Raw genomic sequence first — 26,447 nt, 5'->3', positions numbered from 1 at the left:
TTAGCTTCAATGCCATGGTACAAAGTTATTGTCCCTGGCAACCATATTGTGCTTTAGAAATGTATCACAGATGAAGCCCATATTCCAGATCCAAACACATATGTAATTATGTAGTGTGGGGGGGAATGTAAGGTTGCATGTTCCAGACATGGGAAATAAGTTGACCTCTATTCAGGTTATTGCCATAAATACAGAGAAGGAAAGCCCCTGCATCAGTTTTCCATCGTAAACATGTAAAGTATAGCACCACAGCCCAGGGAATGGAAAGCAAACACTCATGAGCAAGGCTATCTTAGAGCCTAACCTCTGCAGAAGTGCTGTGAAGAGAGGCTGAATTACAGGCATGCAACACGGTGGCTGGCTAGCCTATGTTGTATCTATCTGGGACCAGATCAGTTTGCAACGGGATCCCCTTCCTCACCCACCTCCACACTAATGTGCAGAATTCCACTCCCATAGCAGGGAAGCCATAGTCTACATAAAAAGAAATGAATTTATGCATCCTCATAGAGATGGCCTCAAGCCTGGCTCTTGTGAGAAAAACATTGATTGGTGCTATTAAAATGCATAGTTATTTCACCAACACGTACAAGAATGAAGAATGCAAAAGCAGAACCATTCATAGGACTGGTGAGAAACGGCAAGCACAAGTCAGAGTAGGGATCCGTCTTCTGTCTTTGCCAAGGGGAGTCAGGCAGGAACTTCAGAAGCAAGGTGTTTTTTCCCCCATGGGGCAGTAGATCAGAAACCAGAGGCTACTTCTGAGACTTTTCCTTATCTGAAACCAGAAAGGTTAGCAGAAAAAAATCTCCTCGTGTGCTGCCAGACCCACACTTCAAGGATCTGCAGGGCTGTTAGAAAAATTAGCTCAGCACCTTCAGCTTGCATTGGGCCATCACTTAGCTTTCCACACAGACATTCCAAATGGGGCCTTTTAAAACTCTGCTCTCAAATGAAGGTGGCTCAAGCAACACTTGGATGATATCACAAGACTCCCAGGGTGATGCTTCACTGCTTCCTCAGCATATGCCAGTGCCCATTTTACAAGGGGGGATTTATGATCCCTCTCTCAGTAGAGCAAGCCAAAGTTTTATAATATTCATTAAAAATCAGCACCACATGTAATAATATGGAATACTGCCTTACACAAGAGGGCCAAGTTATAGGTGTTTAGGGAAACCTGGCAGAATTTCTTGGCCTTGGTGAGGGGTAAAGTTGCAGGCACCAGCACAACATTAACACAACCTTGTTTTATTGCAAATGTACGTTCAGCCTAAGTTCTAATTACTCCCTTTAAAATCCTACCACCACCAAGCTTTCTTCCTACAGGGCAGCCACACGATGGTCTTAAAGGGCAGAAGCAGTGTCTAAAGTAAAGGCAGGGTAAAGTGGCTACAGCACAGAAGGAGGTGAGGCTAAAGCTGGGAAGGTGGCTTTTTATTTAGGCTTCTCAATAGATCCGTGCACTTCCATAAACTCTGGCATGAGGGCTTCCAGGCTCACCCAGTTTGCAGAAGGCCAAGGCAATCCAGAAAAGAATTCAAACATCAAAGTCGCTCTTGGGTAGGACACTGTTCTTCCTATGCATACTCCCCCATCCCCAAGACAGGGCCTGGTTAGCTTTGTAGGGGCCCGTTGTGCATCTTTTCCCGTCCCTCCAGGGCAAGGCTAGACAACCCAGGAATCCCAGGTTTCGAGGTTTGGCTCTCCTCCCTGGGAATAGTGCCTGGGGCTCTGGCACCCTCTCCAGGTGACACACCAGCCTTCATCACTACTATAATCCCACTTGCCCCAAATCCGTGTCTTTCAAGGCCTGGCAAGGCCAGGCTGAGCGAGTCTGTCAGGCCGGCGTTGAGGAGAGGGCTCTCCCGGCCGCGCGGCCGCACAAAGCGGGGCGATCGGCTGCAGCGGCGGCGTGAGGCGCGCCCCCTCCCGCGAGCCAGCGAAGCGCGCGCCCGCCCCAGCCCCAGCCCCCGGAGCGCCATTCGCGGAGCGGCTTACGCTAGTCGCCAGGCGTACGGCGCCCCAGCGGCCGGGGAGGTGCGCTGCCCGGCTCCCGTAAAGTTATTGTGAATGGGGAGCGGGTGACGTCAGCGCCGAATGTCAACAATGTAGCGATTGAGAGTGTGGGCGTTCCGGGGAGAGCGCGAGCCGCGCGGCGCGGAGCAAACAGCGCCGAGCCGCCGCCGCCTCAGCAGCAGCAGCAGCAGCAGCAGCAGCGGCCGTGCACTCCCGGGCTGCGATCGCAGCAGCGCTAACGTGAGCGCCCGCCGCCGCCCTCGCCACCCCGCCTGCCCAGTCTCGCCGCCGCCCGGTTCTCGATTTTCCCCGGTCTCCCCTCGCCCCTTCCCCTCCCCCTTCCCAGCACACTCGGGGGGCTGGGAACGAGCTGCCATGTGATGCGTGTGCCCTCAGCGAGCTTTCGTTGACCCCCGAATCGCCCACCGCGCCTGCTGCCGGGAGGGGGCTGCGGGCTGGAAAGACGCGGGGAAGAAGAGGCGGAGAGGACTCAAAGTTCTCTGGCGAGGTGAGTCCCTGGCCCCGGGCCGTGGGCCGCGGCGCCGGGCAGGGCAGCGGGGCAAGTTTACGCGGGGAGTGGGTGCGCGGAGCGGGCGGGGAGGCGTGGGGAAGCGGCGCGGGAAGGGAACCGCGGCCGCCGGGCGCGCAGCTGCTAGCCCACCGCCCTGCTCGCTTTTATGGCATTTTTCTAGGAACGGGAAGGGGCTGGGAGCAGAGTCGGCGGACGCGCAGCAGCAAATGTGCGCTTTCCCCGCCTGGCTGTTTACGGCGGGCGAGGCGGCATTGTATTTTGCTCGCGTCGACTGGTGTTTTGGAACAGCAGGGGGAGGAGGAGCAGAGGGTAATAAGTCAGGCGTGGGGAGGGCGGGCTGGAGGGAGGCGCGCGTCCGCGCGAGCCCGAGCAGCTGTCAGACCTACGGCCCTGTCCCTGGCGGTCGAGGTCGGGCAACCGGGTCCCTAGCCGGTGATCCGCGCGCCAGGCCCGGCGGCCTCCTCCCTGCTCAAGACATCCGTGCCCAGGGCTGTTCCGCAAAGACTGCGGTCGCCGCGCCTTTGCGCTCAGCTGTCAGCCGCCAACGGGTGGCCCTGATCATCGCGACTTGCAGGGGGATCAAAGCTCAAGTTTAGGGTCCTAGGAAAAAGCAACTGGGGACCTCGCAGAGCAGACTAGAACTAGGTGGAATACCTACTAGCCAGGCGTAGGTAGTCGGAATGCGTCCCACGGAGCTCAACCTTGTGGCTTCTGAGACACCTTGCACCCATCTCTTCCCAAGGTCCTACACGAAGTCCAAGTGCAACACGCACCCACACTCTACACACAGTCTCCAAGCCCCAGAAGCTCCAACTAGGACGGGAATTTATCTAGGGAGCACCTCCCCGTGCCCAGACTCTCCGTGGGTCTCTCAGTTCTCTCACCCTGTGGGTGCTCAGGAGCCGAACGCCACGGAGAGGGCGGAGGGCGGCGCTCACGGGCTACCCCAGGTGCCAGCGAGAGGGGACTGAGCGAGCATCTCGGCGACCTCGCTCTGGCCAGGGACTTGCAAGAACTTGGACCGTGGGAGGAAGCAGGCAGGGCCGGGTGTATGTGTCTGGAAGGCCGCGCGTTCCTGGGTTCAGAGGTCTTGGGCGCGCAAGGTATTATCAGCATCCTCTTGCCTTTAAGCAAGTTTGGCAACTTGGGGCAAGTTCCCGCGCGGCAGCTCTCACAGCGTGCCCTCCGGGTCACCGCCACCGCCACCACCACCACCATTGGCACCGCGAAACCAGAAGGACAAGGGCGCCTCCCCCTCTAGACAGAGCTGCCGATTCCCCGCGGGTGGCGAGACGCGGCGTTCCTCGGTTTGCACCTTCGCTGTCTAGTGCTGCAGTCTCTCACTCTGTGTAAATTTCATCTGTTGAGTGTATTTAACTAAAAAGGGCAATTACTTTAGATAAAAATTCTTTACTGCCTAGTGGGAACCTTGGCGGAGATGATGCCTAATGAGATTTTTTGCTTTTGTCTGTTTAGAGTAAAATTAGAGATGTTAACTCTGATAACGGTTTTCTCAGATCATTAAAATGTAACATGTAGGAAAGGCATGTCGAGCTGCGAAGGCTCTGGCTGACATGAAAGAAGCTGAGCGTGAAAGGCTGCCACTCCTCTGGTGGAGAGGGCTATTTCAGTAAGGCAGCGGGCGTCTTGCTTAAAATGTGAGACCGCCCCACCCTGGTTCTCCAGCAGCTCGCGAGTAAACGGCATTTTTCATTCTTGCAGGTAATAATAAACGTGAGTCAAAATGACATCTTGTTAGAATTAGTCTTTAGTCTGTAAGAGAGATTGCTAAATTACAATGTTGCATTCAAACTGCTCCAGTGAAAGGTCTGTCAGCCTTTCCATTATAAATTCAGTTTTTCTGGAGTTTATAATTTCACCGCAAAACTTTGAGTGGCTGTGATGTTTTTCCCTCCTGTACTTTGGTCTAAAAAAATGCGTTAATTTCCAAGTTCCATTCTATTTGCTCTTTCTGAAACTTAAATATCATTCAGGTGGGGTGGGGGACCAGAAATGGAATAGACAATCATGGAACAAATTACTTTGATTAGTATTTTCATTTTGAATTTTGGAAAACTTCAGGCTTGCCATTTGATGATCATAAATTATCAATAAATTCCTCTGATGTCTGTCTTTCTGCAGGTGGATTGGAGTGTCAGTTTGTAATGTAGATTCCAGGATTACATGGAAAGATACATTTTCCTCATGTGTATATCTGAACTGATAACCAAATTTTGAACACCTCTATATTATTTTATTTTTCGGTCCTTTGTATGTTGCATGTCAGCATCTGTTGTAGGGAAGAAGGGATGAAGCAGAAGGAAAGAGGGAATGGAGATCCCCTAATTCACTCTTACTATTACCAATGCCTGGGAGGAAGCCATTTATTCTCTTTCTGTTGAATTATGCCCTTTGACTTAGTATCTTCAGGCAATTCCCTTCCAGTCACTCACCTCTGGCTGCTATGTGAGGAGCTTAATTATTTGCAAACTGCCTTGAAATCCCTGGATGAAAGGCACTGAATAAGTGCAAAGTATTGTTATTCAGATATGGAATTTAATGATCCATTACAGTTCATCAGGAAAATGCACTTTGCAGTGATGGTAGAAAACATTTTCACCTGATAGAGGGTAATAATAACTGCTTAAAAGTAGGTTCAGATTACAGATGAGACAATTAACTCTGGCCATGTGCTCTTCAATTTGTTGCAATTCATTTTGTGATCAAAGTGAGTCACAGAGAGCCAGATGGTGAGGTTCATGTTCAAATCTCTCTTAGGCCAGCCCTTCACTTCTGGGCCCACTGTCTACCCAGCCAAGGGGACTTGGTTATTCATTAGCACTTGTGAGCTGTGCCTCAGAATTTGTAATCGAGGCCCCTGTGATGCCAACAAAAGGGCTCAGGCCAATCTGTATTGTTGGGAGCAGTTTAATTTTACTTGGATTAAGTCTCACTTGGTGTCTCTGGTGTGGATCCAGCTTTAACAAGGAAGAGAGGGCCCAGTGGCTCTCACGCTTTGCTGTGTGCTGCTACACTGAGCTAGGCTTTGAACCTCAGATTTCAGGGGCTAGTTGTCTGGCATATTGAAAATACTGTCTTGATTGTTGACTGAATGGGAGAATACTTAGGTAAACAAACACCTTGCTGTTTGTCTAGGGGCCCAAGGGGCAGGACTGGCTTCATGGCGACAGAATTGTGCAGTTGCACATGGCCCCTCCTCTCTTCCCTCAGAAGGATTTCACACCTGGTTTTATGTTCTGCTGTTATCTTTTTGAAATCCTTAATAATTCCTGAACAAGGGACCTCTCATTTCCATTTTCATTGAACCCTACAAATTATGTGCCTTGTTCTGGTGAGGAGAGGGCGTATTATGGAGTGGCAGACAACCACTGCTCAACCTCACTCATTGTTGTCTACTGTTGCCAGGCAGGAATTGATGGCAGTGCTGGCTTTGTGCTGTCATATCACTCGATTTTTCCAAGGGAATTTGGATATCTGGATTTTTATGTGGAATTTCCTATTTAAAAATATTGGCTCAAATTTTTATAAACATTGGTTGAGAATGTATGTAAAAATTAGCATTGTCCTGAAGATGGCCTGTCTTCTACCACTTAACAGACTAAAACATCTGATTGTTTAATATTTCTATAGTTAGTTATTTTCTAAAGGCCTGACACAAAGTGGATGATTTTTGAGTGTGTACCAAATGAATCATTACAAGTATCAGGAAAATTGAAATATGTAAGAAAAGCAAAACTCCAAATCAAACCAAATCAACACTAAGTCTCACTCAGGTATTAATACTGTCCATTAAAATGGAGAATTCAACATGAAAAGCCAAATAATTCCACAGGCACAATGTTATCCTCTGCAGGTAAATAATTCATTGCTTTTGAATCACTTACCTTCTATTTATCTGTTATCCACCAGATGGGTATAACTTGGCCCGTTTAATGCCCGAGGACTTCCAATGGGAATTTGATATTGAAGAACATTCACTAAAACAATATATTTGTTTTGTTGAATGCTTACATGTGCCATACGGTGATAACTACTTTACATGGGTACTTTACATACGTATGAGATATATGACTACTTTACATGTCTCAGCACAACTCTGTGAAGTAGGCATTGTGCCCATTCTACAGCATCGGAAGGTTCTAATCAGAACTTCATCTGAGTAAGTGTGTATTTTCTTGGATGTGTACAAATTATTTCCCCATCCTGTATACACAGTCCAGCATGGAGTCAATGACTGGTTAGTACTATGTCACATACAGAGAACATGGTCTCTATCCTCTCATACATGGAACAGAGAACGATACTGGACATCACATTTGTCAATCTCTGCACTTTAGACAACAGACTGAACCTTTGTCTCCTGTTCCTCTCCTTTCCCTGTCTGGATATTGAAGAAGCCTCATTGACATATGACCCTCCCAGAGACACTCAAAGTTCAGAAGTTAAGGCTGGTTGCGAAAATTGTAATTTATTTGGTAAAGCAGATAAGAAACTTTTGGCAGAGCCCCAGTTATGTTGGGGAAAGCAGCAGCCACACCCTGGGAATGAGGGAAAAGAGCTCTGTATTGTTAATGACAATGTATGACCTATTGCTATCCCATCTTTAAATTTTACATGAATATTTACGATTTGTTCACGTCCAAACTAAAACCTGCCGTGGACTAAACATTTTGTAAATTCAGTAAAATATAACTCTTTTTTTTTTTTTTGGTCTGGAACATTTAATAGAAAAGGAGCTGAATGTGTCAATTCAAAATTTCCCTGTTGAATTTTCCTCTTTTTTCCTATTTATTAATTTCAAATGTCATTCTACTTAAAACTGAAACTTAATCTTAATATCAGCATGCTATTCAACTTCCTTAAACCAGAACATATCTTCAGAATCTTACCACAATGTCCTTTTTCAAGGGTCATTTCATTTTTAAAGAATATGTAAATTGAGCCTCCTCCTGCTATGGCTCTACTTCAAAAATCAAGCAGGAATTTCACCTTTGTTTTTTCCTTGAGTTGTTTCCCCCCCCCCCCCCAAATAATCAATATCTACAATCTGAAAGCATTTCATGTACTAGTTCATTCTAGTCATTGGAATTACAGCCCAAATGCCTCCCAGTTGGCCCTGTGACTTCATAATCACAGCTTCTCCAGCGTATTCCTCTGGTTAGCTTCTCCTTTGTTCCTTAGCCTGATAATGAATTGTCCTTTCGTTCTGAGATGTGTCATTTTCCTCCCTGACCTTCTTGTCCTCTTTCTGAGAGCTAGCTGTAGGACGGGCTGCAGCAGATGTGAAGGAGAGCTGGCGCTTGGTTTCCAGCTCCCTCCTGTCCTGTGTCGTCTTTCATCTTTTTTTCCCAAGCAGTGAAATCCTCTACTTTCCAGTCCTTGCACTTCCATTCTTCTCTTCAGTTGTTCCTGAGCCTGTGGCTGGCATATGGACCAACTCTAACCCTTCAGAAGAAGGGTTTGGAGCTTCTAAGTTCCCAGTCACTCTAATCTTGCTTTCCTATCTCTTCTCTCTCCCATACTATTTCAAATATTTCAAATGTCAGTCTCAGGCAGATGTCTCAGGAGTTTCCACAGGTCTAGCCCACTTTGGGAGACTCTAGTGTGGTGAGTCACATTCCACGGGCAGGAAAAAAAAATGTGCATGGTCAGCAATTTTCCTTAGTATCCCCCATATCCATAGATTCTTGGAACTTTTTTTCTTCCCAGACTGTATTCGTCTAAGCAACAGGAACTTGCAGATATTACCAAATGGACCAAGTGTCCAGAAATGCTGTTCTTTAGAGGCAGATGCCTCATTCACTCGTTCAGTAGTGGTACTTAGTATCTCTTATGTAGCAGGTTATCATGGTGCTAGTGGGGAACAAAGCCAGTCCTGGCCACTGCCCTTATGAAGCCCCCATCTAATAGAAAGGATGACATTAACCAGTTAGTTGCAGATAATTCATTAAACTTCTGTGAAGGAAAACTATTCTATGTAACACGGTACAATTTGGGGAAGGGGGTTTTTGACCTGGTCAGGGGTAGTGATTCCTCCCACCCCCACCAACCAGGAGGAATTGTGCAATGAGCTTCAGTGAGGGTCAGTTGGAAATTTGAGGCTTGCTTTTTCCTCCAACCTCATAATCCTATTAATTCACTACTCTCTTTGGCCCTTTGGAGTATTGCACAAACCATGATATAACCCCTGGGGCCATTTTGGCAAATAATGATTCCTGTATACAGAGTCCAAAATTGATTTTTTTTTTTTACCTGGGTCTCTGGAGTCTGATAAAAACAGAATTGCTAATTGCCAAAAGTACTGTTTATTTCCATTCTTGAAAAAAAATACTAGTTAACATTTCTTACTTTGAATATATTTAGGATAATTTTGACAATTTTTGAAGGATCAGAAGCTACATGGACACTCCTTTCAAAATGTCTGTGTGTATGAGACCTAGGCAAGTACCTTGAGTGAAAATGTGAGTCAGACTTCTATCTAAAGTGCTTCACTTATCACAGAGCAGGAGGGGTCTCCATCCTCTGCAGATCAAGGATGATTATTTAGACCGTTTTTTGGAAGCACAATTTAGGAGTGTTGACAGTATCTATTTAAAACAAATTGGCTATATTGTATGCTAAAACCTCTCTATTTTCTTTTTCTTTGATGATAGCTAATCTGCATTAAGAGCTTCCTATGTATGTTGCTCATGTTAAGTTACTTTTTCCCCATAACAACCCAGAACTGCATATGATCTTTAGCAGTGAGAGCATGGATGTCACCCAGCTAATGAGAGCGAGCTTTGATTGGACATTGGATGTATGATGCTAGAGCTGTACTCTTAACTCCCGGGCTCTGCCTCCACTTTGCTGTCCTTATTCATTTGAATTTGGAACACTCTCTAGCAGGTCCCAAAAGTGGAAATACAGGCTAACTCATTCTGAAATATTGGACATTTTGTTGACATCTATTTGAAAGATAAGATTGAAAAATAATTTCTGAGGGAACATGAGTGAATATATTTCTTGTCATTCACAGGACTAACTTTCTAATAATTGCATTCCTCAGATCTTGTCCATTTAGAGATTATGAAGTAAAAGTGATGGCTTAGAAAAGCAAAAGATGAATTAGGCATAGAACATGAATTCCATGGCCTGTCCCCATGGTTTTATCTATAGCTTAAAAGAAAAAGCAAAAAACAGAACACCACCACCAAAAGAAAAACCCCACTGCCAACAACAAACTATTCTAGTAGATATTCTACTCTGGAGAAAGAATTTCATTCAGAATCAATCCCATTAGAGCTCCTAATTGGAAATATTAGCTACCAGTAACAGATAAAAGCAGGTAACCTTTGTTCTCATTCTAGTCGATTTCAGAAAGAGATTATCTTGCCAGATTATTATGTTGCAACTCTCACCTGAAGATTTCCATGGTTTTAAAGGACTCAGCCAGGCAGCCAGTTTGGCAGTGCCCACTGATTACCTTGGGTTTGCAGGGTCACTATTTAGAATGCTGACTCAGCTCAGCTGTGCCTGGGCTGGACACCACATTGTCATCTTGAGTCAAGAGGCATTATTTCTGAGACCTGCTTGAACATTAAGCACATGTTTGAAGCTTAGTTTGGGAGATGATCAAGTGTATGAATGTACTGTGCTTATTTTTCAGCTTTTAGTTCAAATTTTGGAGGTGGCTAAATGGGGAGATGCTTAGTGTGTCAGTGTTGGAGGTTTTAAGTGATTAAAAAATCAAGCAGATGAGTGCATAAAGATTTCTATGCAAACAATGATGAGCTTAAATTAAAGCTGCTGATTTAGTGTGAGAATTACTTGCATTGATTTGTAGAATATCTATATGGGTTCAAGATTCCATATTATGCAAATGAATAAGCCCTGAAGAGTCAAAGTGAAAAAAAATGAAAATTAACTGTGAAATATTTTATTACCCATTCAGCAAGAGGAAAATGTAGACATTCATTGAGTTAACCCTTACTTTTCAACATTTCCCCTCCAGGAAAGATCAGCAGGAATGATGGATCTTGTCTTAACTGTAAAGGAGGTAGGCAAGTTTGCTATCAGTTCCTCAAGGTCCTCTTTCTGTCCTTACTTCTTTGCATTGTACTCTGCTGTCGTTTAGCTGCCCAATGATCTCAACTAGTTTCTGTCTTGCCTTCCCAAAACCAATCTCAGAAAAGGATATTGCAAATATAATTTTATTAGAATATGAGTATCTAAGTGTACCTTGTGCATTACTTTTCTGAGGCATCAGCATATTAATAACAGATAAAGCTAAAGAATTAAAACCCTGAAGATAGGAATGTAGAATTTCATACCCTGGAGAACACTTTTGAATGAAGAGATGGTTCTTTATAAGCTAAGCCTGGATGGAGAATATAGACAAGCAGAGTAGAGCATAGAAACCACAGTGATACTAAAAATATAAAGGGCAGATGATTCTTAATAATACATTTGTCAGTTAGCATCACCTTCCTCCTGCCAGATACTAGATTTGAGCACATAAACTTAATGTAGCAAGATGGTGTGTTATGTGACATTTAAACAAAACTTCAGGGAAAAGCTACTTGATCTATGATTAGAGATTTTTTGTCAGTCACTGGCAATGACCCCAGAATTCTCTACGATCCTTGAATACTGAATCTTTGAAGGGGGAATAAAAAAACAGTGAATCTGATATCACTTACCTCCCTGCACCAGTTATACCAGTTTCATTGATAAAAATTGAATTGATTTTATTTCAATATTGGTGTGCCCCATACTGTTAACATGGTGGTGACACTTGGAAGTTTGGAGGGACTGGTTGATTAATGGAACTATACTTATTTTGGAGAAAGTTTTTGCCAGGTTAACACCCAAACGTGAAGAATCAGATGCCTGTTACACCACCCCGCCACACTCCTCCAGCAACCATGCTATGTTGGGTTGATGGCGCCATCTAGTGGCAGTATATAGAACTGTCCGCTGGACTTCGCTCATTCTGTGAGTCTGTTCTTGAACTGAGGTGAAGTCCTCTTTCTTTGGAAGGGCCCTGTCAGTGGGGTACTGCTCTCTAGTTCCAATTTTTCCTGTCTTCACAATTAAATATGCCTTGTGTATTCCTTTCGCTCAGCCTCCCTTTTTCCTGTCCCCTTTTCTCCAATTACCCTTTTTTGTAACTCTCCTTTTTTCTCTTCCAGCTTCTTAAAAAATTTTTTTTTTAGTTGTAGATGGCCACAATACCTTTATTTTATTTTATTATTTATTTATTTATATTTTATGTGGGTGCTTAGGATCGAACCCAGTGCCTCACAGATCAGGCAAGTACTCTGCCACAGAGCTACAACCACAGCCCTCTCTTCCAACTCTTGATCATTTTTTTTTTTGAAGCAAACAAAAAATTAGTACCTAGAAGTGATGGATTTTTTAATGCTGCTTTATGCCAAAATAAGAGTATACTATGCATTTTAAAGTGAAATTAGCTGGGCATGGTAGTGCATGCCTATAATCCCAGCTATTTGAGAGGTTGAGCGTAGTTCAAGACTAGCCTGGGCAACTTAGTGAGACCTTTTCTCAAAATAAAACAGAGAGGGAATGTAGCTTACTAGTGGAGTACTCCTGGGTTCAATCCTTAGCACTATCTCTTCCACAAAAAAAAGTGAAGTTAACCACTTTTTAAAAATATTGAAGATCTAGACTGAATCTAAAGGCACAGTTCCAAAGTCTCCCTTAGAAGGCATGCCGCTCATTTTCTTCTAATTAGACATTTCTTCAAAACACATTCAAGAGAGTTTGCCTTTCATTGGTTTTGAAACTATTCTTTTTTTTTATTGGTTGTTCACAACATTACAAAGCTCTTGACAAATCATATTTCATACATTAGAATCAAGTGGGTTATGAACTCCCATTTTACCCCAAATACAGATTGCAGAATTACATCGGTTACACATCACATTTTTACATACTGCCATATTAGTGACTGTTGTATTCTGCTACCGTTCCTATCCTCTACTATCCCCCCTCCCCTCCCCTCCCATCTTCTCTCTCTACCCCATCTACTGTAATTCATTTCCCTCCATGTTTGTTATCCCATTCCCCTCATAACCTCTTATATGTAATTTTGTATAACAATGAGGGTCTCCCTCCATTTCCATGTGATTTCCCTTTTTTTCTCCCTTTCCCTCCCACCTCATGTCTCTGTTTAATGTTAATCTTTTCTTCCTGCTCTTCCTCCCTGTTCTGTTCTTAGTTGCTCTCATTATATCAAAGAAGACATTTGGTATTTGTTTTTTAGGGATTGGCTAGCTTCACTAAGCATTATCTGCTCTAGTGCCATCAATTTCCCTGCAAATTCCGTGATTTTGTCATTTTTTAGTGCTGTGTAATACTCCATGGTGTATAAATGCCACATTTTTTTTATCCATTCATCTATTGAAGGGCATCTGGGTTGATTCCACAGTCTAGCAATTGTGAATTGTGCTGCTATGAACATCGATGTGGCAGTATCCCTGTAGTGTGCTCTTTTAAGGTCTTCAGGAAATAGTCCGAGAAGGGCAATAGCTGGGTCAAATGGTGGTTCCATTCCCAGCTTTCCCAGGAATCTCCATACTGCTTTCCAAATTGGCCGCACCCGTTTGCAGTCCCACCAGCAGTGTACAAGAGTACCCTTTTCCCCACATCCTCGCCAGCACTCGTTGTTTGACTTCATCATGGCTGCCAATCTTACTGGGGTGAGGTGGTATCTTAGGGTGGTTTTGGTTTGCATTTCCTTGACTGCTAGAGATGGTGAGCATTTTTTCATGTACTTGTTGATTGATTATATGTCCTCCTCTGTGAAGTGTTTGTTCATGTCCTTGGCCCATTTGTTGATTGGGTTATTTGTTATCTTATTGTCTAATTTTTTGAGTTCTTTGTATACTCTGGATATTAGGGCTCTATCTGAAGTGTGAGGAGTAAAAATTTGTTCCCAGGATGTAGGCTCCCTATTTACCTCTCTTATTGTTTCTCTTGCTGAGAAAAAACTTTTCAGTTTAAGAAAGTCCCATTTGTTGATTCTTGTTATTAACTCTTGTGCTATGGGTGTCCTATTAAGGAATTTGGAGCCTGACCCCACAATCTGTAGATCGGAGCCAACTTTTTCTTCTATCAGACGGAGAGTCTCTGATTTGATATCTAGCTCCTTGATCCACTTTGAGTTGACTTTTGTGCATGGTGAGAGGAGGGGATTCAGTGAAACTATTCTTATAGTATTATCTTCTACTTTTTAAATTGTAAGTTTAACCTTTGACTCATATTTTAAATTGGAGACATTTTCATGAACTCTCCTGGGTCACTGTCTCACCAGCATGGCACTGTTTCTGTGGAAAATATGTTCTGAGTTCCAGACAACCAGTTCCCCTGTGGCCTTTTGGGTCTTGTATTAAGGGAGCGAACAGAGATGAAAGATACATACGTAGGATGAAGTGTGGTGAGCGATCACAGTGCAACATTTGTGGGACCCGAATGAGTGTACAGGTTGAAATCTCCCACATTAGACAATGAATTTTAAATTTCCACTTATGTTAAGCATCTTGATATTGTGGGTTTGAAAGTAAGTCCCTTCTGAAAAACAGGAACTGTGCTTGTCTGTTACCAGTTTTTGTGGTCGATATGGCAACTATTTTGATTTTTCAGAAGGGAAAAAAAGCAGTTAAATCTAGTTAAAATTAAAGCCAGTTAAAATTAACGGACTTGTGAGATTTTGAATGCAGCTGTTCCATACATTGAAACAGGAGATTTGTTTCTTTATTACCACTATTAATTATTATTAGTTGTTAACTTCTTTTTGAACTGTGGCATACATTACTTGTACTTTTGGTCTAGACTTGGAAAATAGGAATTGCAAGGGTAGAGAGGTTTCTGTTTGGTAATTTGCATGTACCCTGTTTTTGTTTTTGCTGGGTAGTAGGTGTGTGCACCTTATGTATGCAAGAGTAATTTAGCATGTCAGCAGTTTCCTACAGAAGCACCTGCTGACTCATGCCCCCAGTGCCAGAGCGCCCTTGACAGCACAGGGCTGGCTAGCTGCAGAGGGGCTATTTGCAGATCTGTGGTCATCACTAAGTTGGGTGCTCTTCTTCCTGCAGCCAAACAGCTTTCTGGTTACATGACAGAAAACTGGGCAAGTTTCTGCCTTTATAGGAACTGTGTGAAGAATTGCAGCATTTCTAAAAGTGCTTCGGGGGAAACGACTCTCACTTCATTTTGTTTTCTGGGAATCTTTATGGGGAGAGGGGTTGACAAAAAGGGAAAGGAAATGTACTGTTATTTCCTACTTAGCAGCAGGACTTTCCATAAACCTTTAACTCAGGCTTTCTTGGTGTAACTGAAACTTGACCCACTTCTCCTTCTGTGGGAAGGAGTGTGCCCTGAGTGGGGAGTGGGCAGGGAGTGGGAGTGACTAGCCTGAAATTCCTAAGTGATGACAGTTTTTGTTTGCATCAGTTACATGTTGTTGAGGTTAAAACAAAAACAAAAGCAAAAACAAAAGCACCTGACCTGAGATCATTTAAAAGGTAGCGGTGTGTTTTCTGAGCTGGTTTCACTGTTTGCTTTCAGAGTTCAGTTGTGCTTATTTTCATCGGAAAGTGTGAAATGTTGCTTTTCTGAGGTTTCTACATAAACTTCCTTTTGTAGATACAAGTTGATCAGATCACCCTAAACTCTTGAGAAGGATGATTAAAGTGAGCTTGGCTAAGGAAAGGAAAGCTTTGCACACGCTGAAGAGTTCTTTTTTTTTTTTTTTTTTTGGTAGCTTTGCTAAGCATTCTGAAGCAGCTTTGACCAGTAATAAAGAACAAGCCGCGGTGACTGTGTGTAACATGATGTTGATGGAAGTTCTTGGTTTCCGCCGATACAAATGACTCATCAGTATCAATAGAATTGTGACTTCTAATAATAACACAGTGCAAGACCTTCAAAACATGTGGTTTTAGCCCTGGCTCTCAGTGAAAGGTTGGAAAATATTAGTTTGAACTTTTTTTCTTTTTTTTCCCTGATCTTTTAATTTCACCCAAGTTGTAAAGCTGCTTTTTATTTTATTTTTTTTGGAAGGTGTGATGATGTGATGATCCTATTGTTTTTTTCATCTTACTGTTTTTAGTTTCATTATGATCAAGGAGCCAAACCCAGATCCTTTCATCATTTAGAAATCTGTGCACTAAGCATCTCCTGCCAGGGCTGTGTTTTGAGGGAAATGTGGCTGAAAATTGAATCCTCCCAGAAGGCAGAAAGGGAGAAGCTGGTACAGACTCCATGGCCCACAGCTGCCTGCCTCCTACACAGCGCCCACTGTGGAGGGCTGTGGTATTGCTGAGCACTACTGCCATGTGAGTCATTGCTGGAGGGTTCCAAGAGGCCGGTCAACAGAAAACTGGAGTCAGAGGAAACAGTGGGGTGAAGAGGAGCAGCAGTCACAGGAAGATGTGTGCTGTCGCATTTCCATGCCAAGGGGCTGCCCTCAGCATCACAAGGAGTTCAGATGCATGGTCACACTCTGCCGCCCGATGACATCTATACCAGGAATGTCTTGTTTTTAGTTTAGCTTTGGTTTGTTTTTCTGAAGTTTATGCCAGATCATCAGAGATGACCCCCTAGACCATCACAGGTAGTCTTGTCCAGGAACCTTTATTTTTTATATTCTGTAGCTGAAGCAACTGAATTTCTAGCCTATAATAAGAATGGCATGCATCATTACATTTATAAGGTCCCCCCCCCCACCTCGAGCCTTCCAAACACTTCATCTTGAAAATGCTTCCATTGTCATTTGCTTCCTAGCTGCTAGAACCATGGGCATTTGCACCTTGCTTTATTGATAGAGGAAATAAACCCTTCCTAGGGAAGCTCACAATTAGAATTTCGTCAGTTGGAACTTTGTGTTCACCTTGCCTCTTCCACACTTCATCTTCAATGTTTGTTTGATTTATGCTTCCAGTTGTCGTCTTAGCATTTTGGATTTTTAATATATATACCACCTGCTATTCTTTTTATCTTTTAGTGTCAGTATTTAGAAGTGCCAGGCACTAAAAGGGTCCTCAGTAAATACCTGAATGAATGTATAAACAAACTCATTGACTCTGCTGCTTTAAAACCCCTCTGTAACTTCTTATTGCCCAGAAAAAAAGTTGAGACTCCTCAGGATGACATTTCAAACTCCTCATAATCTGTTCCTATCTTGCAGGAACTGTTTTTGCATAGTTTCCTAAAGTATTTTTTTTATTTATTCTGAAATTACTTCTTGAACAGATCAAGGGCTTAGGCCTTGCTCTTTGTAGAGAACTCTGTTAGGCACAGAGCACAGTGTAGAACCATGATACTGGCATAAATTGTGGTCCCTCTCTGGAGACAAGTTGTGAATTCATCTTGGTAATCACACTCATGCGCGTGCGCATGCACGCACGCTAAGCATTCAAATACAATATACAGCAATAGTGATCAAGGGCCAGAATGGATAATTTGGGGATTGAATGCCCCTGAGTTTAACCCCCGGTATCCCCCCTGCCCAAGAAAAAGATGCTTAAGCCAAGTGCCATGGTGCATACTTGTAATCTCAGTGACTCGGAAGGCTGAGCCAGGAGGATCACAAGTTCAAAGCCGCCCTCAGCAAAAATGAGGTGCTAAGCAACTTAATAAGGCCCTGTCTCTAAATAAAATACAAAATAGGGATGGGGATGTGGCTCAGTGGTTGAGTACCTCTGAGTTCAATCCCTGGTACTTCCCCCATCCTCCCAAAAAAGAAAAAAAAATGTTCAATATTAATAATTAAAGACACATAAATTAAAATTGTAATAACATACCATTACACACAGTCTGGATTGGCAGACATTTAAAATCTGACAGTATCATGTGTTGGCGAGGATATAAATGAATGAGAGTTCTTGGATATAGTTTATAGAAATTAAACTTGGCAAAATTACATTGAAAAACATCTTGTTATTGCCCAACCAAGTTCAATCTGCAAATAACTTACAACCCAGCAATCTTACTCCTAGGCATACATCTAAGGATCACTTACCTACATGCTTTAAGAAACACAGACAAAAATGTTTAAAGACGGATATTCACAAAAGCTAAAATTGGGAAAAAACTCAAATTCCCAACAACATTGTATTGAATTTTGCTATATTTTGCTACATTGATGCACTGGGATACTATTAAGATTGAAAAGTGAGCTAATAAAACTATATACAGGAGGGTGTGAAGAGACAACATTTCTGGGTGCGCAAGAGAAAGGATTTTGTGTGGGTTCAAATTTTGGTTCTGCCACTTACTGTATGACCATGGGCAAATTTCTTAACTTCAGTTTCCTCATCTGTGTATCAGGGGAAATGATAGTGACGATCTGAGAGGGGTGTCAGGAGAATTGAATAGAGTGTATGCTTAGGAAAATGGCCAGCATGAAATACATTCTATGTGTTTGTTAAACTAATAAAAAATGCATTAAAATTGGAGAATCCTATCATAATGTCAAATGAAAAAAGCAAGACAGAAGAATATATAACCTGATTCTATTCATTCAAAGTTCAAAATGAGCATGCAAAAGTAAGTATATTGTTTAGCAACACCTACATAGGTAGTAAAACCACACAGGAAATTAAGGATCAATTGTCTAGAAAATATCAGTTAAGGGTTACCCCTGGGGGCCATGGAAGGACAGGATGGAGGGACAGGAAGGAGCTGGCTGGGGACTTCCGAAGAACTGACCTATTTTACTTCCCTACCTGGGTAGTGGTCCCAAGGATGTTACTTTGTAATAGTTATTTTTAAGAGTATCTTTGTTTTTTGTTTACATGTGACCTGTTAAATATTTAGAAAGATTTGTGTGAATTATTATTTTCTGAAAATATTTCTGATTTGATCTGTTAATTTAAAATTAGCTGAGAGAATACCAGGCCCAAAGCAGCAAGATGACATTAAACAAAAACAACGGTAGATTTTTCACATTTGGATTGAAAAACTGAATTGTTCAGGTACAGAACTGGGAATGCCCACCAGATGCTAGTTCTTCCACAGCATTTTGAGCCCACAGCACAGCCTGGATTTCACCTAAGATGACACCTCCATAAAGCCGCATTAAGATAGCTGTTCTGTCCCAATCTGGGAATGTTAAGTGTCCTGCCCAGCTGTTCTCAGCTCTGGTTGTCTGGAGCTTCTTGGAAATGCAGCCCCACCCCCACACCTACTGAACCAGAGCCTTCATTTCATCAAGTTCCCATGAGGACGCACCTACATGAATAAATTTGAGAGGCACTGGGCTAAATGTTTCTAAGAACCCTCATAGTTCTTAAGATTTCGTGACTTTATTTATCAAAATGCATACTGCACTGAAAATTATCAGTTTATATGGTGATATTAATTTAAAACACCTGGGTATATTATATGTACACAAAGCTAAATGAATATTTATTGCACAATTAGTTTTAAATATATTTATCCATTTCCCACAATGTAAAGATTAGATTGTTTATGTATTTGGGCACATATTGGAGTTAAACTACAATACAACATTGTTATATTTTCTTTTTAGTATATAGGACTAGATACTTGCTTTGATATGTTTTGTTAATGCTTTCAATTTTTTCTTCTATATTCATTAAAAATTTCAAAGTAGATTAGGATTCTGAGTACCTGTTAAGCATACTCCAAGAGATATTTAAATGATTTTTTAAAATCCCATAATACATTGATTTTATAGTTAACTTTTTTTTTATTACATATTCCATGTTTTGACCTTATGGGAACCTTTGAAGTCTGAATATCTTATAATAATTCTCTACAATACTGCTTATCTTTCAGATTTTAGATTTAAGATCAGGAAAGTAAAATAATTTTTGTCTTTTTCCCTACAAACGATAATGACTAACTTAAACTCATCTCTTTTTTATACCCTTAAATATTTTGCTAATTATCCTTTTAACTAATGAAGTTCAAGTGGAATCCATGATTCATTTAATGGTTTCCCCTTCATGCAATTAGTCATTTGTTCTTTTGATGTCCATAGCAGAACCAATAATTAACATGATAGTCATAAAATTCAAAATAAAGAGGTTTCTCAAATGACTTAAAATCAGAGATAAAGTAGATTCACCAAAATGTCAAAAGTGAGTGGAGAATACTTTTTACGAATGGATGTTCTTTAAGGCTGTGTAAATATTTTTGGGAATTTTTTTGTGTGTGTGTGTGTGTATATAGAACAAGAAATCATACTTCGACAGTTGGCTTAGATAATATTTGGTTTATGCATATCATCTGGACAAAGTATGACAAAGGGCTTTTAAAAGTGGTTAAGTAGTATAGACATTATAATAACTTCTGTGCATTACACGTATGTGTTAATTTTAGTTTAGCAAGGTTTCCCCTTCCTTTTATAGGACTGACTTTAGGAAAACTCTAAATTCTGCCTTAATGAAACGTTTTTTGGATTTTGATTTCTTCACCCATAAGTAATTGTGAACAAGTATTATCACGCTTTATCATGTTAGTAATTGCCTGTGGGTCAGAAGGCTATGAGTTTTCTACCAGATATCATGTCTACTTTATTCATTCATTTATTCATTCTTGGTGGATATATACTGTGGTCTTCCTGTGGGCAAAGTTCTGGGCTGGGTGTTCTGGGAAGACATAAAATGAATTGCACAGTAGCAATGTTCATGGAGTTTATAGTCTATGGCTACCTGGTTGACTGTGCTCCTGATAAAAGAACGTTGTAACTTATAAAAATTTATTTTTAGAAATCATGGCATTTTATCACTTCAAGATTATTAAATCATCATCTTAAATATTGGGTAGGTATGAGATTGAAGTTGAACTTAATAGCAATTAGAAGTATAATTGCTTGAAGTCTATTCTTCAGTTTTTAACAGCAAGATTTAGAAACATTACTACATATCCCCAAAGGGTTTATCAGAGCTTAGAATATTTTTCAGAATGGTTTGAAATCATGTAATTTTAGTGTAGATTCTAGCCTGCACTCTCCAATATGATAGCTACTGGTCCCATGTGACTTTTTGCACTTGAAGTGTGGCTAGTTCAAATTAAGTTGTGCTATAAGAAAGCTATAGTTCTCAAAATCTTGGAAATTCTCTCTTGTTAAGGTAATCTGTAGGTACAGAAAAGAATATATAGTAGTACAACCAAAGAAATGAAAAGCTGTGCTCCATTGTGTACAATGAGTCAAAATACATTCTGCTGTCATGTGTAACTACTTAGAACAAATAATAAAAAAATATATAAAGTATTTCCTTGAAAATTTTATTATGTTAATTACATGTTGAAATGTTAATATTTTGCATATGTAGGGTTAAATAAAAAATATTAAGATAAGTTTGGCCTATTTTCATTTTTTAAAATGTGGCTACTAGAAATTTAAATTAACATATGTGGCTCAACTTATATTTCTATTAAGCTCTGGTTTAGACTCTAAAGAGGAAAGAAGATCAGAGCTTAACAGCGAGTTTTAAAGAAGAGGTGCCACTGACAGCATTTTCTTATGGAAAGGAAATATCCGGCTGCACCTTCGCCCTACTTTTAGAGATATTTGCTTCCCTGAATCCATAAAAATAGCATTGGCTAGCAAACACTTAATATCTACAACGAACAGGACATTGAGGGGAATTAAAGTAAATATTACACACGTCCCGTTTCTGTCTTTAGGAAAAAATATAGCCCGGGGAGGCGAGCTATGAGCACGTGACTTGTCAAATCACAGTTTGACAGCCATCCAGAGCTCTGATCCAAGGCTGTTTCAGCAAACAGAGTCAAAAATGGGAAAAAAGTGTTTCAGAGGAAGGAAAGGTCCTGGTGGCCTAGAAGGGTGTCCCATAAGAGGATGGATTAACCGCACCCAGGAAAGTGGTTGGCATTTCAGTGTGTGGAAAAAGGGGTACAGCCAGGTAGGAAGTGAGTCAGAGCGGGAATTAGAATGGAAAGGTGCTGGGTGTGGTGGCCCATGCCTGTAATCCTAGCAGCTCCGGAGGCTGAGCCAGGAGGATCACAAGTTCAAAGCCAGCCTCAGCAAAGGCGAGGCACTTCGCAGCACAGTGAGACCCTGTCTCTAAATAAAATACAAAATAGGACTGGGGATGTGGCTCAGTGGTCGAGTGCCCCTGAATTCAATTCCTGGTACCCTACCCTACCCTCCCCCGCCAAAAAAAAAAAAAAAATAGAAAGATGGGAAAGCACAAACCAAGAGAGGTTGGTGAAAAAAAGGCATGAGGGAACCAGAGGATTGAGAGTGAAAGGGATTCAAACTTTAACCTTTGACATCATCTTCTAATGTGCAGTAGGATGCTCTTTCAAAAATTCTGTTAATAAGATCTTCTGAATGTCCCAGATTCTAGATTGAGCAGGATGCTTTAACTTTGGGTAGCATAAACATTGCATACCTTTGATTTTTAGGAAGTTTTTAAAATAGCAAAACTAGCAATGCTGGATTACCAATTAATTTATGATTTGTCTTGTATAGAACCTTTAAACAATTCTTGGATAAGTATAATGTCAGTATTATAGGCAATAGTGATAATCCTTTGTATATCCTTCTTGTTTCATATGTCCTAAGTATTACATCATTTGATCTTTGCTGTTGACTTCATTTGTAGAAATGGAAGCCAGAGATGCTAAGATTGAGTAATTAATGGCAAAATTTGGAATTCCAATCCAACTCTTAAGCTCCATTCTACTTGTACTGCTTTAGTTTTCATACCTGTAAATCTACTTCTTGAGAGAATAAGATAGTTTAATTATATTTAGCATTTTAATTGAACGAGAATATAGAGTGAATATGCATATCACATACATTTATTATACTGTGTGTTCACAAAGTAAACACACTGAGTAACCCACTCCCATGTGAAGACATAGAACATCATTAGCACCACAGAAATTCCCCAGGCTCCCTTCCAGTAACTGTCCCATCTATTGTAACCACTACTCTTATATGTAATATAAGCCTAGATTTGCTTTGCCTGTTTTTGAACTTTACATAAAGGGGTGTATAGCACTGCTGTTTTGTATCTGACTTCTTTCATTCAGTCACATTAGTGAAATTCATTCATATTGCTGTGTATAGTGGTTGCTTTTGGGTTCTCTATGTTGTATGGCACTTCAATGTGTGACCATACCCCTGCTCATCCATTTGTGCAAGTTCTAGTTTGGGGTCATCATGAACAGCACTGCTGTTGAATATTGGAGAAAATATCTTTGGCTGAACACACACATGCATATATGTGGGAGTGGAATTACAAAACAGTGTGAAATTTTAAATTGTCCTGTAGAAGAGGCTGACATTTGACTTTGTGATACTCTTTTGAAGGAAAAAAGTAAAAAAATCAAACTGTTGACCCCTCGGATATTATATCAATATAAATATAAAGTTACCATTACAAAGGAGTCCAAGGCAGAGAATTTTACTTTGAAGAGGTTAACATACTGAAACATACTGAAATATTGACTTTCATTATTGTCCAGGTTCCTCTTACAGTTGTACTTTTTTCTCCCAACAGAAGTACTAGCAGATGATAATGAAGAATTAAGATGACATTATACCAGGGAATAGTAAAGGGTGGATACCTGGGGAGTGTATTTATTTACTAGGGACTAAAAAATGCAATGAAAATGGTAAATGGCAGGAAATTCCATTTTAAAATCCATAATGAACATTACAACTCTCAAAATTTTACAGAAATTTTCTCTCTAGCTTAGGGAAATCTACAGGTACTCGAACTTACATTCTTATAAAGAAAGCAATTACAGATGCTATAACCCCTTTTAAGAAAATAAATAAATAAACTTAGGACAGACATTGATCCAGAGGCCTCCCTTCTGAAGGAGACGTAGTTCTAGGGTTTGCCAACACAGAAGACTTCAGTGTCTATCCTTGAGGCTTATGGACATCCATGATAATCCTTTAATGATGTGCATCTTGTATTTAGACTTATAAGGGTTGCTGAACTTACGCAGGTTGAGTAGAGGAGGAAATGCTCCACATTTTTGGTGCTCTGACTCAGAATGGCTATAGTTAAGTTATATGGAAAGTGGGAATATATAGATAAATGTTCTCATAGTTTCTTTGGCCTATTTGGGGGTTGAGTTTATTAGTTGTAAATTAAAATTATTTTAGAGTCCAGAATATGACATTAACTTGGGACTGTGGCTCTTATAGACTATATGTTTTGTACATGCACTGCTGTAATAGAGATCCTTATGTTTATAGTGGGCCCCTCCTTGTAATTATCACATTAGTGACCTCCAAACACTGAGTGTATTTTGGATTATGGGAAGATGTTTAAAAGCCCCATTTTTCTTTAATGCTCATCTATGATCCCTTTAGAATTTTAAGTTATGGTCAGAATTTAAACTTACTGATTTTTTTCTTCTTATTTTCCAAATTAAATATAAATGAGAGCATCCTGGAGAGGTGGAGGGGGAGACCAAACTATTTTCAAGTCATATTTGAAGAACAGGTGTGTTCTCGCAACAATTTACAGTGCAGGTGCATTTTAGTTTAGCTGCTTAAAATGGTGATAAAATTATTCAAGTAGAACAAAACAAAGTTTTAGAAGTGGCTGGTAAACAGTTGTTCTTAATTTTTTCCCCCATTTTCTCTTGACTTATGAGATTTTATGTGAGTTTCTGAACCCCCTCAAAGAACAATGCTCCAAATGTATGGGTTACATTCATTCATTCAGTAAGATACAGCCTTTTCATTTGTAGGACAATGTGAGGTCATGGGACCATGAGTCTTGTCTTTGTCTAGACTGATTTTGAGGCCAGGCATAGTCCTCTCTGCATTTAGAACCAGTGACATTTCCATTTGTCACTGAACATTAGGAGCAAGAACTGTAGTCCCCAGGGGACACCCCACCACCACACACATACTCTACCAGGGGGTTTGCTGTCTCAGGCTTTCAAGGGCTCCAAGGATTTGATGCTAGGGTCTTGTACTGTGTGGCTGGTTACCACGGTTGCATGGGTGTGTTTAGAGAGGTCTCCCCTTAGCTCAGCCTCAGGTCTTGGTGATAGAATCTAAATAACACAGGTTACTCATCGGGAGCTGAAGATCTTTCCCTTTTCACACTGATGCTTCTGATACAGCGCTGTACGTTGGCTGATTATGTGTGCGTACTTTGTGGCTGCCAAGATGCAGCTGGAAAGTGTGCGGGGGCTGTGTGCTTCCTCTGAGGCTGCCGAGAGTGGTCAGGTGGGGGCGGCCGTGATAAGGTACAGCACCCACTTCCGGCAGCTTGTCTTGTGAGTCCTGTAACCCTCCGCCTGTACCCAAGTCGCACTTCTGCCGGATTCTCTCCTGGCGCTTATCTTTTGTTGCTGCTGATTTGCCTGTTGAAGGTTTATGACTAAGGTTGTGGTTGAAAATTCCCTTTTTAGGTATGAAAAATCTTCCACATTACTCTGCATGGCAATTTCTTTTACTTTTCTTCTTCTTTTTTTTTTTCGAGAATTTCTTGTTTTGTAAAAACAAATCTTTAAAAAATCTTAAGTGTCACATAAAAGGTAAAGGTTAGGTGGATAATACATTCCCTCATTAGAGCAAGAATATAATCAGTTCATGTTCTTGGCAGATTAGGTTAAAATGTACTTTATGATGGAGCCACCGTTATTTAGAATAAAAATGGAAAGACCCATTTTGTAATACAGCCATGGAGTCAATAGACTTAGGAGTTTCTTTGCTCTTTACCAGCCTGGTACAGTCCTCGGGACCAGGAGAAATATAAACTGCCCTTGGGGAGTTTGCAGTCTTGCTGGAAGGGAACCAGCATTTATGCCTGATGATGTGATGGGAGTTTGATATGTTCTTTTCAGTCTTTGAAGAAACGTTGAGATGATCTTAACTGTTTCTCAGAGGAAGAAGCTGATTGTCTGAGACATCCAGCACCCACTTAGGGGCCCTTATAGTGAAGAGTGAGGCCTGCCACTCCAACACCAATGTTCTTTCCACAGTTTGGATTGCCTTCCCCCCTTAGTAATTTAAAGAACAACTTGATTTGGGGACATCCAATAAATATTAATGGGTGTTCAGAGATAAGAGAGATGGAATATGGCTAGAACAGTCAGAATAATCTGGTGGCTGAGTGGGAATTAGGGCTGAGCCTTGACAATGGGTAGAAGGTGTACAGAGCAGCCAAGAGAAGGGCATCTGCACAGAAAAAGCTGAATGAGAGAAGGTTTAATAACAAGGAGAGGATGGGCACCCAGGTTCAGGAGGCACTGTGTAGGCCACTTTGCTGGGAGTCATTAAAATTGAACACTTAGTAGCTTGCTCACTGTGCTGGGCACTATTCTGAATGCTTTACATCTTTTAACTAATCTTATCCTCATGGAAACCCTCTAAAGAGATATTATCAAGTACATTTTAGGGATGAGGAGACTAAGGCACAGTGATTAAGTTGTGGCACTGTGATTCAAAGCATCACATCAGGCTCCAGAGCCTGAGTTCTTAGCTATTCTGTCATCTCATCCCTCACTATCGGGCCATGCAGTAGCTTTTTAGGGTGGTGGTAAGGGTTCTTGAAGTGCTGGGGTTAATGCTAGGAAGATCCAGAGGGCAGCAGATTGCTGGTCAACTTGAAAAGAGGAAACATTGGGAAGAAAGAGGAGAAGCGTTATTCTGAGTTAAACAAGCTCAGGTCAGTGCAAATGGATAATAAGAGACAGAGGTGAGATGTAGAGTCAGTAGGCCTTAGAGTCTGATTCGAATTGAAGATGAAAAAGAGGAAATGAGGGGAAAAGTAACTTGGATTTGGAACCTGGGTAGCTAGGAAGGTAATTTCGCTACTTCACAAATGAATAAGGTCAATAGGGAAGCTCTTTTGTCAGATAAAGTAGCAGTGCAGCCAGAAATTAAGACTTT

The 26,447-nt window shown here is 41.4% G+C and overlaps 1 protein-coding gene across 9 annotated transcripts in view; it reads left to right on the top strand.

Annotated features, from left to right (window-relative positions):
• Positions 1-2,000: 2,000 nt before the first annotated feature.
• BACH2 (BTB domain and CNC homolog 2) overlaps positions 2,001-26,447 on the top strand; it is a 361,249-nt gene continuing 336,802 nt past the window's right edge. For 2 of the 9 annotated variants that reach the window (XM_081296111.1, XM_081296115.1), the window contains exon 1: positions 2,388-2,527. Coding sequence is in view for 1 of the 9 variants with exons in the window: in XM_081296109.1 (XP_081152235.1) it covers positions 3,603-3,654 (52 nt within the window). In the remaining 8 variants the exon portion in view is untranslated. The other 7 variants (XM_081296113.1, XM_081296108.1, XM_081296109.1 and 4 more) reach the window with 7 other exon arrangements.

This window comes from Spermophilus citellus, assembly GCF_964194105.1.
Source record: "Spermophilus citellus genome assembly, chromosome: 5".
Lineage (NCBI taxonomy): Eukaryota > Metazoa > Chordata > Mammalia > Rodentia > Sciuridae > Spermophilus > Spermophilus citellus.
This window is presented reverse-complemented; position numbering and strand designations above follow the sequence as displayed.